Below are 14,913 nucleotides of genomic sequence, written 5' to 3'. Positions count from 1 at the left end.
AAGCATTTAGATCAGTGTCTGGTCCACAGTAAATGCTACATAAGTATCATTTAATGAGTTGGCATTACTATTATCCTAACTTCACGGATGAAGAATTGAGGCCCACAGAGATTGGCCCACCATCGTTCAGGGAATGGCAAAGCCCACATTCGTGTGGCAGTTTTAAAATTCCAGCTTAATTTCAATAAAGTCCACAAATTTTAAGAGTCTGCCTTAGAAAGTTCACATACATTTACACCCATGATCAATATAAGGGCGTTCCCAACACCTCAGAAGACTCCCTGAGTCTCCTCTCTGCCAATCCCTCCCCACAAAGTCAAACGCTGTTCTGATTTTTCACCAAAGATATTTTGCATGTTTTGAACTTCATCCAAACGGAGCCATACAGTATGTTTCTTTTATTATCCGTGGAGTCTGAATTTGACGCCCAGATGGTCCCACTGTAGACACTGCCGTCTTAACTATTATCCTATACTGCCTTTTAAAGCAACAACTACTTAGGCTGTTCTTATTTCCCCCCCTCCCTCCTCTTCCTTTCCCCTCTCTCAGCTCCGCCCCTGAAACACACCTGTCCATCAAGCCATCAACGAATTCTAATTGGTCAGTTCTACATTAGAAGGCTTTACACCCCCCCCACCCCCCCACCACCCCCCCCCCCCCCCCCCCCGCCCCCGCAACAGAATAGGCTTCTCCGCTAGGAAGCACGTGATAGGGCACATGTGTCAAGAGGTGGGCCAATGGGAGGATGGCATATTCCAAACCCTCCACCAGACCGCCAATGGGAGGGTGATGTTCTGCCCTCTCCAACTGCCTCAGCGAGCTGCCTCGGCCTCGTGACCTTGCAGTTTGACACCTTGCTTATATCCTGAGAAGGTGCCCTCAAAGCCGCTTAAGGGGTGCAGGATGGCAGGCCCTGACTCCTTACATTCCTCCTAGGCCTTCCCCACCCCTCCCCTCTCTGGAGTGGACGGGAGGGGAGGCTTTTCCAGACAAAAATAACATATGTAAATATATATGTTTTCAGGGGTTCTCCTACTGTTTCTTTTCTTCTTTTTTAATGGCTAATACTTTGGTTTTTCTTTTTAAAGAAATATTATTTTTAAATTTCAATATCTTTACAATTTGAACTCTCCTCTTCCTTTTTCCAAGTTCTGGGTGCTGATGAGAATCACCAGCCTTCCTCTCTAGCCTCCACCTTGCCCCTCAGAGGTGAGGATCTAGGAGAAAGCAGAGGTGACACAAAGAGCTTAGGGTAGAATGGAGTGGAGTTAAGAAAGAGCAGGCTCGGGGTGGCCTGGTGGCGCAGTGGTTAAGTTCGCACGTTCCACTTCTCGGATCCCGGGTGCGGCCATGGCACCGCTTGGCAAGCCACACTGTGGTAGGCGTCCCACATATAAAGTAGACGAAGATGAGTACCATGTTAGGTCAGGGCCAGGCTTCCTCAGCAAAAAGGGGAGGACTGGCAGTAGTTAGCTCAGGGCTAATCTTCCTCAAAAAAAAAAAAGTAAAAGAAAGAGCAGGCTCATCATTAGGTTTGAAAGAGAAGGAGAAGGAATTTTAAGACGTGAGATGGACTGGGAGGTATAGAACAGCTTCAGGGATTACAGGGAAAAGGAATGAAATGGTTGGCATTAGGTTGTCCAATTGCCTCGGATGAGGGATATTTAAAGTGCAATAAGGATCCCAAAGAGATTAGGGAGGAGCTGCGCCTGGTGGCTTTTGATGTTTACAGATGGATGGATCCCATGGGACATTGAGTTATTGGAGTGAAGGGGGTCTCTTGAGTGTGAGGGACGCTGTGCGGAGGTGTTCACATGGCCATCTCTTCTCACCTTCTCTACCCCAGAGAGGCATGACCCTGCTCTTCGTACTGGGCTGCGTCTTCTTCCCGCTGAGCTTCACTGTTCTCTGCTGGGGCCTGCAGAACCACTCCACCCTGCGGATGCAGAGACCCGAGGCTGTTTTGGTGGCATCCAAGTAAGAAAACAGAGAGAGGGGCCCCTTCCTGGGGCTGGGGCTGGTGAAGCTGATCTACTTTCAGGAAGAGTTAGTGGGGAGAGCAGAAGCAGAGTGTATGTGTGTGTGGGGTGGCGTGGGGTGGGGGGGGGGGGGATTAGGAGTCAAAAGACCCTGGCTATGGGATCTTTTGCATGTCATTTAACCTCTCGGAACTTCAGAGCCCTCATTTGTAAATGGGTTTAATGAGAACGTCCACTTTCCATTCTTCATGGAGATATTGTATGATGTCTATAAAGTAGGGGTTGCAAACTCCTGCAAGTAACCTAAGAGACGTAGGCTCTGTGGGGACTGCATGAAGTGTGGGACTCATGTCGGAACATCACACTGGAGGCAGGGAGCAGCGGCTCAGCTCTCGCCAAACAGTATGGAATTTGAATGTGGGCCCAACGTTGTCTGATCTTCTAATTCTTTCCTTCAAAATGTTGAGCTTTTATGTGAAATCTCCTAATTTTCAAACTGACAAATAACTTAGAATTTAAGAAAATACTATACTGGCAACACCATACTGGCCAAACAAAACATGTTTGTGGGCTGGATTGGGTCCCTGTGCTGCCAATTTGTGACTTATTTGACAAAATGTAATATACCTGTGAGCTATCATCAAACCTTAGGTAGGAGAGGGAGCGAGCAGAAGGCAGAATTTACTTGGGTGTCTAGGTGAGTTCCTGAAAGATGAAAAGCTACCTCTGCCTGCTTAAATCCACATCATCCAAAGTGAAGTCAGGTTTGTGGTCCTCCGATGAGCAGTCATGGCGGCCTACCATCAACCATCCTGCCCCCAACTCAGCATCTTCCTGTAGCTTTGTTCATCTTTGGCTTTGGAGACATGCAAACACGGGTTTGAAATCCAGCTTTGCCAATTCCCATAAAGCAGTCTTATCTTGGACAATTTTTTTGTCTTTTGTTTTTTTAAATCTCTAAGACTCATTTTCTCGTCCATAAAACAAAGATACTACCACCTGGGAAGATCAAGTAAGAATGAACATAAACTGTCCTGGGCCCAGCACAAAGTAAACACTCAGGAAGTTGGGTCCTCTTTACCCCTAAGTGCAGCCCTGAGGTCAGGAAGCTAGGTCCACTATTGTCTCTAAAATCACCCCTAATTCCTTCTGCCTAAGGCCAGAGACATCTCAGGCTCTGTTTCTGATGCCTGCCACTAGAGGGCAGCACAAAATTGCAAATCCCAGCCCTTTGACTAGCTTGGGGAAGTGGAATGGGCTTGCAGAGGCAAATTATAGGGTTGCTAATTGAGGCGTGTCTTAGGGCAGGCATGAAGACCAAAGTATGGTTTGGATAGCAGGCCCCACATCATTCAGAAGTCCACAGGACAGGGATGGGAAGGCCTAATTTCAGGGAGGCAACTTGAAAGGGTTAGGAGCAGCTTGGAGGCTGGTCTGGTTCTGGCTGGGCCTTTGACCTACAGCGTGACCCTGGCCAAACACTGGGCCTGGTTTCCTTGCAGTTGAGTGAGGGGCTTGAGCCAGCCAATCCATGGGGTCCTTTCCCACTCCAAACAACTGTTCTGTGAAGTCGAGTAGAAAGGGGAGTCAGGAGCATAATAAACCTGGAGAAAAACACAGTGACCGGTGCTTAGGGAAGGCCAGGAGAGGCCAGGCAGCCTGAAGGCAGTGGCAGGGGCATCCTTGGGCTCAAGGTGGGTTTGCAGAGAGGCAGTTTCCCTATCCTCTTCAAATCCTGCAGCCACTATGACACCTACTATGAGACGGTTTCTGCCTCTTCTTAACTATGTGACCTTGGGGAGGGTCACTGAAGGCCTCAGGACCATTTCTTGACATGTAAAAAGAGGACAAGAACTGTTACCTCAGTGCTGGTACCACAGTTAGCCAGAATCATGGGACGGTCTTTCAGGAGTCAGGATCTAGAGACACCTCATGTATACCTAGAGCTTCCCTTCCTCCCATTGCTGTGAAGGACCTGGTGGGGGGGGGGGGTCTCTGAGTCTGAAGATAGGTTTTGAGGTGTTTTTATTCTCATCCATTCCTTAAACTCATCCTTTGGAGGCAGCAAGATGCACCACTTTCTTCTGCTCCCTCCTATTCCGATCCCCTCTCTCTCTGCTGGAGTGGGCACCCCTAAGCTGGGACCCCAGCAGGCCACTGAGGAACACGTTGGGAGGGTTGGCAGAGGAGGAAATGGCAGGCATTTGCAAAGTGCTGGTGGCGAACAGGGTCAGGTCCATCTGGGGGCTCACAGCCCCCTCCCAGCTGGCCAGGGAACCCTGGGCCACCTCCCTCCCCAAGAGGAGAGCCAACCCTCCCCTGGTCCTTGTCCCCAGCAGCCCCCTGTGCTGCGGCTGCTGTCTCTTTAAGGGCCTCCCCCTCCCTCTTTCTCTGCTCCCCCCATCTCTGTCGCAGCCGCTGCTGTGGCTCAGAGCTGCATGGGGAGATGCTGCTGCAGGTCCGGTTTCTTGGTGTCTGGTCAGTGCCATCACTTCCCCACCCGTCCCTCGCCCTCCCCAAGCTGGTGCCTTCCCCTCCCCCTCCTCCTCCCCACCGAGGGGGCAGGGGGCTGGGCATGAACTCTCTATAATGCCCTGTGCAGCTTCCGCACTGGGCAGCAGGGACTGTGGCGGCCTCGAGAGGCGGGAGAGCAGTGCTGACCACTGACCACTTGCCGGGCCACTCCTCTGTCTCCCTTCCCTCCCTCCCTCTCTCCCTCCCTTTCAAGGGCTGGCACCACAGTCCCACCCCCCACTCCGCCTTCTCGCCTTCTCAGGCCCTCCCAGTCTCTCCACGTAAGCCCCCCCTCCCCACCTGCTCCAGCTCTCCCTCCCCTCCCCCATCCACATCCTCCTCCTCCGGTACCCTCTCCCTCTCTGTCCTCTCACCAAGTCCTCCCTCCTCTCCTCTTTCCATCCCTCTGGCTCACTGTTCTCCTGCTCCCTTTCTTGGATCCTCCCTTTCCCTCGTCTGCCCCTTTCCCCAGTCTCATCTAACTCCCTTTCTCCCTTCCTCCGGTCTGACTCCCCTAGCCCCCACCCTCCATCTGCCCTGTCCCCTTTGTGCCCCTTTCTCTTTTTCTCTCTCCTTCTCTGGCTTGGCGTCCCTTCTCTACCTCTAGTCCCTTCAGCTTGGCCTCCCTGTCCCTCCACGGCTGCTCATCTCCCTGCCCAAGGCCTGAGCCACCATGCTGGCCCCAATGGTGGCTGGGGGGGTGGTGTTCCCCGGACTCTTCCTCCTCTCCAAGAACACACTCCAGCGGCTGCCCCAGCTGCGCTGGGAGGAGGCCGACGCGGTCATTGTCTCAGCCAGGTAAACTGCATCCCTCCCCCTCTGCCCCTGTCCCCTTCCCAGGCTTTATGAGGATGGAAGGGACCTCAGCCCTTCTCTGGACCCTTGGCCCAGTGGGGACTGAGGGCTCCTGGAGTGGCCAGTGGGCTTTACCTCCAAGCTTCCTTCTCTCCTCACTGCCTTACTTGCCATCCCAGGAGACCTCATCCAAACCCTGCCATATGGTCTGCTAGTATTCAGGCTGCTTTTCTTTCCTTTCCTCATTCACCCTCCCACCCTCCAAAACAGGGCCCGCATGTGACTAAAACATTCCTATAAGATATTAGGGAACCAGCCATGGAGCAGAGAGCCATGTATTGTTCAGGGCATGTGTTTAGGGGGACAAGGGACAGAGGAGTGAATGACAGAATTCTGTACAACGCTGGAATAAGGGCCAGAGTTGGGGAGGGGAGCATGGCAGCAGTCAAGGGGAGAGCGGGGAAAGTGGTCAGGGGTAATGTGGGGTCACTGAGGGGCTGGTTGGTGGCCAGCATGATGACTGGGTGGCTGAGTGGTGCGAGAACAGGCTCAGGGCTTCCCCTTGCCATCCTGTGTTGTCCCCCTGTCCCTGCCCAGGAAGGGGCCTTGTTATCAGCCACACATTCTCAGCACTGTCTCACCTCAAGATGACCTCCCTGGTGTCCTCCTGAGAGGAAGGTGACTCAGTGTCCACAACTGAGGGAAGGGAGATGGCAGTGGGGAACAGGGTGAACTGAGTACAGCAGCTAGGCAAGCCCAGGGGCCTGAAGAGCAGGGTGAGCCCTGGGCAAGGCAGCCTCAGGGAAAGATGGGTAGGGACCAGCCTGAGAAGTGACTGAGTCTGAAGCACAGGAACTGGAAAGTAAAGAGGAGACACCAAGGGCGTATCTCCTCCTCTACCACTGCTCTTTCTTCCTCCCTAGGCTAGTGTCCTCTGTCCAAGCCGTCATGGCCTCCACAGCTGGCTACATCGTCTCCACCTCCTGTAAGCACATCATTGATGACCAGTAAGTGCTGTGAGACCACATCTGTCCACGTTCCAGCACCTCTGTGTGTGTGTGTGTGTGTGTGACCCTGAGTATCCCAGGCCTTCCAGGGGACTCCTTCAGTGGTCACTTGGGCCTGAGCAAGTTAACTGCAATAGCTGCAATTCAACACCTGGGGATAAATTTATCCTCATCCTGTCCTTAAAGGTCAGAACCAGAAGGAGGAATGGGGGTCAAAAAGGATTCTCAAAGCAGCTCCTAGACTTCCTGGCCTCTTGTATCATAGTAGGTTCTGAACGTTGTCTTCTCCCTTACCTTTTCCCATCTTTACACCCCTCGGGCTTGTTTCCAACCAGCATGCAACTGAGGTGCCTCCCTCCTCAGGACGGGCTCACCCCTCACCTCCTCCCAGAATCCAGGTGTCCAGCCCCAGCTCTGTGCAGAAGAGGGAGATGAGAGGAGAGAGATGAAAATGACAAACAAGGCCACTAATGGTTAGGCAGTGGGGTGTGTGTGTGTGAAGAGACCAAAATTTGGCACTGGCAGCTGCTGCAATGCCTGGTGCTTGCCGGGAAAGCCCAGGCCTCAGTGGTGGGGTAGGAGGAGGAAGGAGAGGGGCCCTGTCCGTGGTGCTGACGGGCCAGCTCTAGGTGACCCATGGGCTGCTGCAGTGTTGCCTGTGAGGGTGCTGACGACATCCCATGCTTAACTTCTGGCCCTGCTCCCTTCTCTGGCAGCCACTGAGCCCCAGGGACACTGTCTGGATGACCCTTACCTGGAGGCGCCCCCTCTTCCCCTGCAGATGAGTTCCCTCATCTGTGGAGTGAGGTCCATCCCTGCCTGGAATAGCTGCTGTGAGGAGGAATTGAGTTGTGTGTGTCAAATGCCCAGGGCAGTTCTGGCTCATACACAGTGGATACTTAACTCTTTCTTCAGACCCTTCCTGATGACTTGGCTTCTTCCTGCCCTCTCCCCACTTCCCACCCTTGGGTCCAAGATGAGCCTGGATCCCTGCACACTTCCTCCTCTTGCCTTCTTACCGAGGTCACCTTCCGGCTCTTACATTTCTTTCCCCCCAAGTCTGTTTTTGTCCCTCCTCCCTTTAATCCTCAGGTGGGTGGGAAGGATCAGGGTTAATCCAGGGGCAACAGCTGTTCCTCCTTCTGAGCACCTCATTGCTGAGAAGGGGGTTAGCCTTTCACACTGCAGCCCAGGGCCTGGTGGTCCTGGTCCCCTCACAGCCAGTGGTCCCAGTGTGTCTGCTGCAGCCAGCTCTCTCTGGGCCTCTCCCTGCTCTAACTTCTCTCAGGCCAGTTGGACCCCTTTCCATTTTCCTGCCCTCTACCTGGGCTGCACCTCCCTTCCCTCTCTCTCTCACTCCTGGTCACACACTCCAGCATGGGTCTCAGCTTCTCTTTTCCTGAAATCATGCCTGTTAGAGTGGGCTGCCTGCTTTCTTCCAGGCCAGCCACCCCCAGGCTCACATTCTGCTTCCATCTCACCCCCAGGCCTTAGCTGGCCTCCCGCCAGGGCTCACTCCGCTTCTCCCTTCAGCAGCTCATCATATTTGGTCTCACTTCTTTTTGTGTGTCACTTCTGGATGACTTTGCTTTTGTCCCTCCACCTACCTGGGTGAGTTCCCCTGGGCCTGCCTCTTTGACCTTCCACCCCCATCTCAGACCTGTCACCGGACTACAGGATTTAAGAGAAGGTGCTCAATGTGCTGACTCAAGAAGAAAAATGCAATGTTGCATATTCATGCACTTTTCATTTTTGTTTACTCTCAAAGTACATAGAACTTTATCTGCTCTTGGCTCCTTTCGCTCAGCATTTTCTCCCTAATGCTTGGCTGGGCCTGAAAAAACAAGAGATTGGGCCACATTCAGGCAGAACAAGCACCACTGACAGCACCACCAACTCGCCCAACGGGGCCTGTCTGTGACACCTGTCTTGAATCTTCTAGGGGACAGCAGGGCTGAGAGCAAGAGCTATGGGGCCAGACTTCTCATGTTTATTCCTTGGTCAGGTTACCTAGCCTCTTGGTTTCCTTATCTGTAAAATGGGGATGACAACCATACCTACTTTTTATAGGGCTTTTGTGGGGCGTAAATAAGTTTATGCAAAAAAAAAAGATTTAGAATATTAGAATAGTGCCTGGATGCAATAAGCAGTCACTTAATGTTAGCAAATATGATCTCTCTCCATCTCTCACCTCTTCTGCTATTTATCCTGACCTCGGCTGTCTCTCATATCTCACCTGAGCTTGTTTTCTCACTCCACCTCTGCCCTTGGGTCTGTGGCTGTCTTTGGTCTGTCTGCTTTTTTCTCCCACCAACTTGCAGGCAGAGAGAGAATACGAATGCGTGAATAGGAAAAATGGGTGGTTCTGAGGTTAGACAGGCTGGGTGTGAATCCCAGCACTACTGCTTACCAGCTGTGTGACCATGTGACCTTGGGCAAATTTCTCGCCCTTGACCTGTGGGTTCCGTCATGTAACTTGGGAGTCCACTTCCATCTCTGGTTGTTGTGACTATCACTTGAGATCTGACTCATGTGATGCATCTACACTGACCCCAGCACCTGGAGCTGCTCTGTCCATCTCCCGTCCTCCTTGATCCCTCTCTTTCTCTTTTTCTCTGCCCAACAGACACTGGCTTTCCTCTGCTTACACGCAGTTTGCAGTGCCCTACTTCATCTATGACATCTACGCCATGTTCCTCTGTCACTGGCACAAGCACCAGGTCAAGGGGCACGGAGATGAAGCAGGGGCCAAAGCCCCGGGCAGCACCTGGGCTGTGGCACGCGGCTACCTGCACAAGGAGTTCCTCATGGTGCTCCACCATGCCGTCATGGTGCTCGTGTGCTTTCCGCTGTCGGTGGTGAGTTGGGGATGCTGAGAGCCAGGGCCCCCATGTTCTGCTCCTGCCAGCACCGCAGAAGACGCTGAAGCCCTGAGTCCAGTTTGCAGCAGCCGGGTGGGCCCAGAATGCAGGGTCCATCGAGGATTTACTGAGCACCAGACCAGCCCGACAGCAAGAGGGTCTGCGGTCAGCCTGGCCTGCTGGACCATACCCAGCTGTGGTGCTTTGGGGCTGCTGTCGTATGTCTCTGAGGCTCAGTTTCCTCATTTATAATATAAGGTATAGAGTCTTACCTGTAGGGTTGTGGGAGGGACACAGTGAGGTAAGGCTCCTGGCTTTGTTACCGCACACTGTTCAGACTTTCAGAGTTAAGCATCTCCGAAAGTGACAGAGAGGAGAGAGGGAGGGCAGGCACTACCCAGGAATCCAGGGTGAGGCCAGGCTGTTTCCTTTCTCTCTTCTCAGGTGTGGCGTCAGGGCAAGGGAGATTTCTTTCTCGGCTGCTTGCTGATGGCAGAGGTCAGCACCCCCTTTGTCTGCCTTGGCAAAATCCTCATCCAGGTGAGAGGGTACCTGAGGCTATATGAGCCTGACAGAAGGACACGGGTAGGGCAGGCACTTTTAGGGACTTTCAGGGATTCTTTAAAGGACAAGCAAACTGTCAGGTCTGGGAGGGGCTTTGGGCGGGGTAGAACAGAGGCGGCAGAATGCGGGGAGGCAGCTTCTTGGGCCTTTAAACTGGCTCCTGTCGCGACGGGGAAAGGCAGGGAGGTGGGCGGGGCGGGGAGGCGGGGCCCGGGGGGCTGAGCCGGGGGCACGCCCCTGCACCCTGACCCCGCCCCCTGCTCTCTGCCCCGCCCCCTCCCGCAGTACAAGCAGCAGCACACGCTGCTGCACAAGGTGAACGGCGCCCTGATGCTGCTCAGCTTCCTCTGCTGCCGGGTGCTGCTCTTCCCCTATCTGTACTGGGCCTATGGGCGGCACGCCGGCCTGCCCCTGTTCGCAGTGCCTCTCGCCATCCCGGCCCACGTCAACCTGGGCGCCGCGCTGCTGCTCGCCCCTCAGCTCTACTGGTTCTTCCTCATCTGCCGCGGGGCCTGCCGCCTCTTCCGGCCCCGGGGCACCCCGCCGCCCTCTCCTTGCCAGACCAAGGACTGAGGGTGGAGCCAGGGGACTCTCCCCACTCCCCTCCCCCTGTGGGGACAAGGCCCTGGGCTGCTGGGTGGGTGGGGGGAACCAGGGGCCTCTTGCTCTGACAGCCCCAGGAGTGACAGATGGACTCCAAAGGGGTGGGGACATCTCCCCTCAGGGCCTGAGTGAAATGGAAGGCAGGGAGAAAGGACCTCTTCTCCCCACTGTGCCTGAGCTGAGGGTAGCGAACCCCTTCCTGCATACCCGCTTCTTCTATACCAACCCTGGGGCCCTGGAGAAGGGAAGGACAGAGGAAGGGGCACCACTTCCCATCCGCTGAGGGCTTGAGGGCTGTGAGGAGACCGATGGGGACCCAAGGGGACCAGGAGTCAAAGAACATGGGGGAGGCCCTGATACCAAGGCCATCCCAGCACCCCTGCTGCAAACTCTCTCAGGTCCCTGTCATCTTGGAGGGAGGGGACCCCAACGAATCCCATGGGCCTCGCGTGGGGGTTGTTGCCCCCACAGCTCCTCTCCAAGGGAGGCCAGCCTGAGGAGTCTTATTTATTTATTCACCCAAATTCAAACTAGTTTGTTGGGGTGGGGGGAGGGAGGTGGCTTCTCCCCCCTCAGCCTTCCCAGCACTGAGTAACCCCGGGGGCAGGTGAGGGGCGCTGAGCCCTTCCCCGTCAGGCTGCACATCTTGCTCTCGGGCCCTGGCATGTCCCTGGTGCTACACATCTCTCAAGGCTTCCTCCAGTCTGGGGTCAGGGGGACCCTGGGAGGTGCTTTACAGACTGCTAATAAAGATGATCTGCGTGACCGCCACCAAGGCCCTCTTCACCCAGTTCTTTGGGGCTGGGAAGGGAGCAGCGGGGGCAGGGAGGGGACTGGGAATAGAAAGCACTGATGACCATAGGATGGGGCAAGACCCCCTGGCTGATCACTGAGCAGTCAGGGAAGAAAAAAGCAAGGATGTTTATTCATCACCTGGAGACGAGGGCAGTTTTGGGCACTCGGCAGAGTGCAGGGCCCTTGTCCAGCTCTTTAGGCCCCTTTCTGGCAGCTCCTATGGGGTATGGAGATCAGAGGTGGGAGGTCACACACTGCCTCCCTAGGCTTTTGGGTCCTTCAGCCTTTTTCAAGGAAGGCTGAGGTGGGTGGGGCCAGGAGCAGGGGGGAAGTCCTTACATGTGTGTGCAGAACTGGAAAAGGAGGAAGAAGAAGGCCAGTACCAGAGCACCCACCAGGATGTGATGGAAGAACTCAGACTTGGAATCTGCTAGACAAGGAGGGGAAGACGGGGACTCTGGCCTCATCGCCAACAGAAGGGTCAAGGGCAGCTTTCCTCCAGGCCCTGGCAAGGAGGAAGGCCCCTTCTCAAGCTGGTTCATACCTGAGTTATCAAAGATGACAGGTCTCTCTCCAATAAACTGGGCCAGTGCCAGGAGCCTGGCTTTGTCCAAGTCTGGGTAATCAAAGAAGTCAGTTCTGTCTATGAAGAGCGGAGGCTCTGCTTCTGGGGCCAAGATCTTGGCACTCTCCGGGCTGGGTGCTGAGGGCCCAGAGCAAAGTCTATGGCAAAAGCTGAGCAGACCCCTGTCTCCCACCCTAAGAGACTGAGGCAGACCCACGCAGCCTTCGCATGGCTATGGAGGGGATTGATTTTGTTCCAAGAACTTCTCGAGGATCAGCTCAGTTCTCCATGGGAAGGCCCACGTTGGATGGGGAGGATGGGAGAGAAGCATGGAACACAAAGAGAAAAGCCCAGGCTTGGCACCCCCTGCCCCTCAGGGGGCTTGACCCTTTCCTCCCAAGCCTTCCTCCTTCCCACTGCTCCCAGGACAGCTTCCCACCTGTTTCTGTGGCTCCTAGCCCAACCAGCCACACCCACCCCCACACCCACTGCCACAGCCTCATGACCCCTCCACTCCTGTGGCAGGGGTGGAGGCTCTATGATGTCACAGCCTGGAGCCGTTCTGATCATGAGCTCTGGGGTGAGGGGAGAGAGAGCTAGGAGCTGGGAGCCTTCCCCTAAGCCCCCGACTCGGGGAAGAGGAGAGATTGGGACCCGCAGAGCCTTCATCCTTTGGGATGATGCTGAGGATAAAACAGTAACAGTGGCAGCCCCAGAACTTAGAAATAGGAAGGGACTTGGTAGGACAATTTTGCTGAAAGCCTGACTAAGGAAAGCTGCATTTGTATAGCAGGCAGTTTGGGGTTGGGCAGGCAAAACACCTCCGGTTAACCCCAAGATCGACCACAGGTAGCATTTACTGAGCATGTTACTAGGCCAAGTACTTTGCATGGATTGACTCACCTAATCATCACAACCCTTAGGTAGGTACTGCCCTCATTATACAGAAGAGAGAACCAAGGCACAGAGAAACAACGTAATGTGAGCAATGCATACTTCCAAGGGGAGTGTATTTTCCTCCATGAGGCTCGCCCTGGCCTTGTGTCCCCAAATTCAGAGGCACAGAGGTCTACCCCATTCCCTCAACCCCATCGCTTAGTGCTCAGCTGAGGACTACCCTGGAGCTGGGAACCAAGAGAAATAACAGGCTTTTCCCACTAGATGGCAGCAGTGTCCATGCCTGCCTGCCTGCCTGTTTCCCTCTTTCCACCCCAGGAAGGCACGGCTCCCATACTCCAGGCCCTCTTTCGGCCTCTTCCCACAGGTTGCATCAGGTGCTGCAGGCCTGGAGTATTGCTGGGGGAATGGCAGAGGAAGTCCCAAGGCAGGTCTCTGGGTCATGCACAAAGGCTTAGCAGGCTCCCCTCTCTGGATGGGCTCCCTCAAGGGCCATCCCACTTCTTTCTAGTCCCCGATTTTCTCTTATTTGTCACTTCTCAACAGCCACTTTCACTCCTGCCGCCCCCTCTCAGCTTCTTAGAGTTAGCTCCCCTCTGATTGGCAGGTAGGCCTGTCTGTCACAGATGTGTCCCACCCTACTTCAAGACCAAGGACGCTTCAGGGTCTCCTGTTTTACTACACAGATGCCTGTTCAACAGCCTCTGACACACCCAGTTCTATGACATCCCCCACGCCAGGCATGTGAATGTGACATGTATGAGGACCTCTGCCCTATTGCTGAAGGCTCCCTCTGCCACTGGATCCCCACGCTTCATCTTTCCTGCCCTCAGAGACAGCCCACCCATTCTCACAGCAACCCTGGGAGACACCTGTCACTGTCAGCTTTTAAACCCTAAATAAGAAAAAAGCCCAAAGAGGAAAAAAGAGGGGAAAGAGGAGGCAAAGTAACATCTATGGGGCCTCGTGGGGCTGGCTCATGTGGGCCTGTTTCCCCTACACTGATCCCTTCTTTTTTTTTGCTGAGGAGGATTCACCCTGAGCTAACATCCATGCCAATCTTCCTCTGTTTTTCAGTATGTGGGCCACCAGCACAGCATGGCTGCTAACAGAGTGGTGTAGGTCCACACCCGGGAGCCGAACCCAGGTCACTGAAGTGGAACATACTGAACTTAACCACTAAGCCACCGAGGTTGGCCCCACTGATCCTTTCTAAGAAAGAAGAAGAGACTTAAGCAAAGTCACAGGCATGTTCGAGGCAGCAGGGACTCCACCTGGTTCTGGCTCTGGGCCAGGGCTCCCCCTCAGCATGTATGCAGCTGCTCCTCAGTTTGGCTGGGAAAAACCGGCCAGAGCCCTTGGCCTTTGGAGTAGATGTTACAGTCTCCTCAACTGCTTCAAAAGAATACAGCTAAGCTCTCTACCAGACAAAGCCCTTTTGACACAAGCAGTGAATTGTCCATTCATTTATTCATCCAACCATTAAATAAATGTATTGAACTCCTGCTATGTTCTGGGCTCCATTTATGGCTTAGCTAGAAGTCACCAGGGCCTGATCACAGGGGAGAGAACTCATGGATGCATAGCATTGGAGTATAGATATACAACCCCTAAGGGGCTGTCTATACTTGCTGTCTCCACTCCCCACCGCTCCACTGAAGCCACTTTTGCCAAGTCCACCAGTGACCTCTTAACTTGCCAAATATAGTGGTTACTTCTCTGTTCATTCTGTCTGTCTCTCAGCAGAGGGCACACCTCCCTGGCTCCAGCCATGGGAGCCATGCTCACCAATTTTTGGGACTCCTCCTTCTCTAACCAGCTCAGCCTTGGACTTTCTCTTTTCTGTCTATACTGTTTCCTGAGGTGATCTCATCCAGTCTCATGGCTTTAAATACCATCTATATGCTGATGACTCACAAATGTATATTTCCAGTCCAGCCCTCCCCTCTGAGCTCCAGACTCCTCTACCCAACTTCCTGCTTCATGTCTCCGTATCTCCAAAAACATCTTAAACTCAATGGATCCCAAATGAAGCTCTCAATTCTCCTACACCGAACCTGCTCCTCCTTTCTGTCACAGTAAGTGGTCTCACAGAGCCTCCAGATGCTCTGCTCACACAGTAAGTGGTCTCACTGATCCTCCAGATGCTCTGCTCAACACAAAAACCTAGGAATCCTCTCTAGACCCCTCCCTATCTCTCTCCTGACAAACTCATAATCAAGGCCTGTTGGCTCAATTTCCACGTAAATCTCAGCTCCATCCATTTCCCTCCCCCTCTGGTGCTGCCCCTTCGTTCAAGCCAACCCCATGTCTCGCCTGGTTTATTGCAACAC

The 14,913-nt window shown here is 53.9% G+C and overlaps 2 protein-coding genes across 6 annotated transcripts; one reads left to right on the top strand and one right to left on the bottom strand.

Moving 5' to 3' along the window:
* The first annotated feature begins 1,635 nt into the window (after window positions 1-1,635).
* On the top strand, window positions 1,636-14,088 carry TLCD3B (TLC domain containing 3B). 5 transcript variants are annotated; one of them, XM_070484617.1, is made up of 5 exons: window positions 1,636-1,977; window positions 6,212-6,295; window positions 8,922-9,153; window positions 9,601-9,696; window positions 13,658-14,088. In XM_070484617.1, exons 1-5 carry the CDS (start codon window positions 1,733-1,735, stop codon window positions 13,700-13,702), a joined length of 702 nt encoding a protein of 233 aa, XP_070340718.1. In that variant the 5' UTR covers window positions 1,636-1,732; the 3' UTR covers window positions 13,703-14,088. The 5 variants fall into 5 exon arrangements, with proteins under 5 accessions (XP_070340718.1, XP_014719438.2, XP_070340716.1 ...); XM_014863952.3 differs by lacking the exon at window positions 13,658-14,088 and adding an exon at window positions 10,006-11,093 and having other exon boundaries at window positions 1,648-1,977; XM_070484615.1 differs by lacking the exons at window positions 1,636-1,977; window positions 13,658-14,088 and adding exons at window positions 4,112-4,457; window positions 10,006-11,093 and having other exon boundaries at window positions 6,212-6,273.
* C14H16orf92 (chromosome 14 C16orf92 homolog) lies at window positions 11,321-12,328 on the bottom strand. The gene is made up of 2 exons (XM_070484622.1): window positions 12,123-12,328; window positions 11,321-11,821 (listed from the first exon to the last, which is right to left on the bottom strand). Exons 1-2 carry the CDS (start codon window positions 12,184-12,186, stop codon window positions 11,454-11,456), a joined length of 432 nt encoding a protein of 143 aa, XP_070340723.1. The 5' UTR covers window positions 12,187-12,328; the 3' UTR covers window positions 11,321-11,453.
* Window positions 14,089-14,913: the final 825 nt, after the last annotated feature.

This window comes from Equus asinus, chromosome 14 (assembly GCF_041296235.1).
Source record: "Equus asinus isolate D_3611 breed Donkey chromosome 14, EquAss-T2T_v2, whole genome shotgun sequence".
NCBI classification, from domain to species: Eukaryota; Metazoa; Chordata; class Mammalia; order Perissodactyla; family Equidae; genus Equus; species Equus asinus.
Note: the sequence above shows the minus strand (reverse complement) of the source record. Positions and strands in the feature narration are given on the sequence as shown.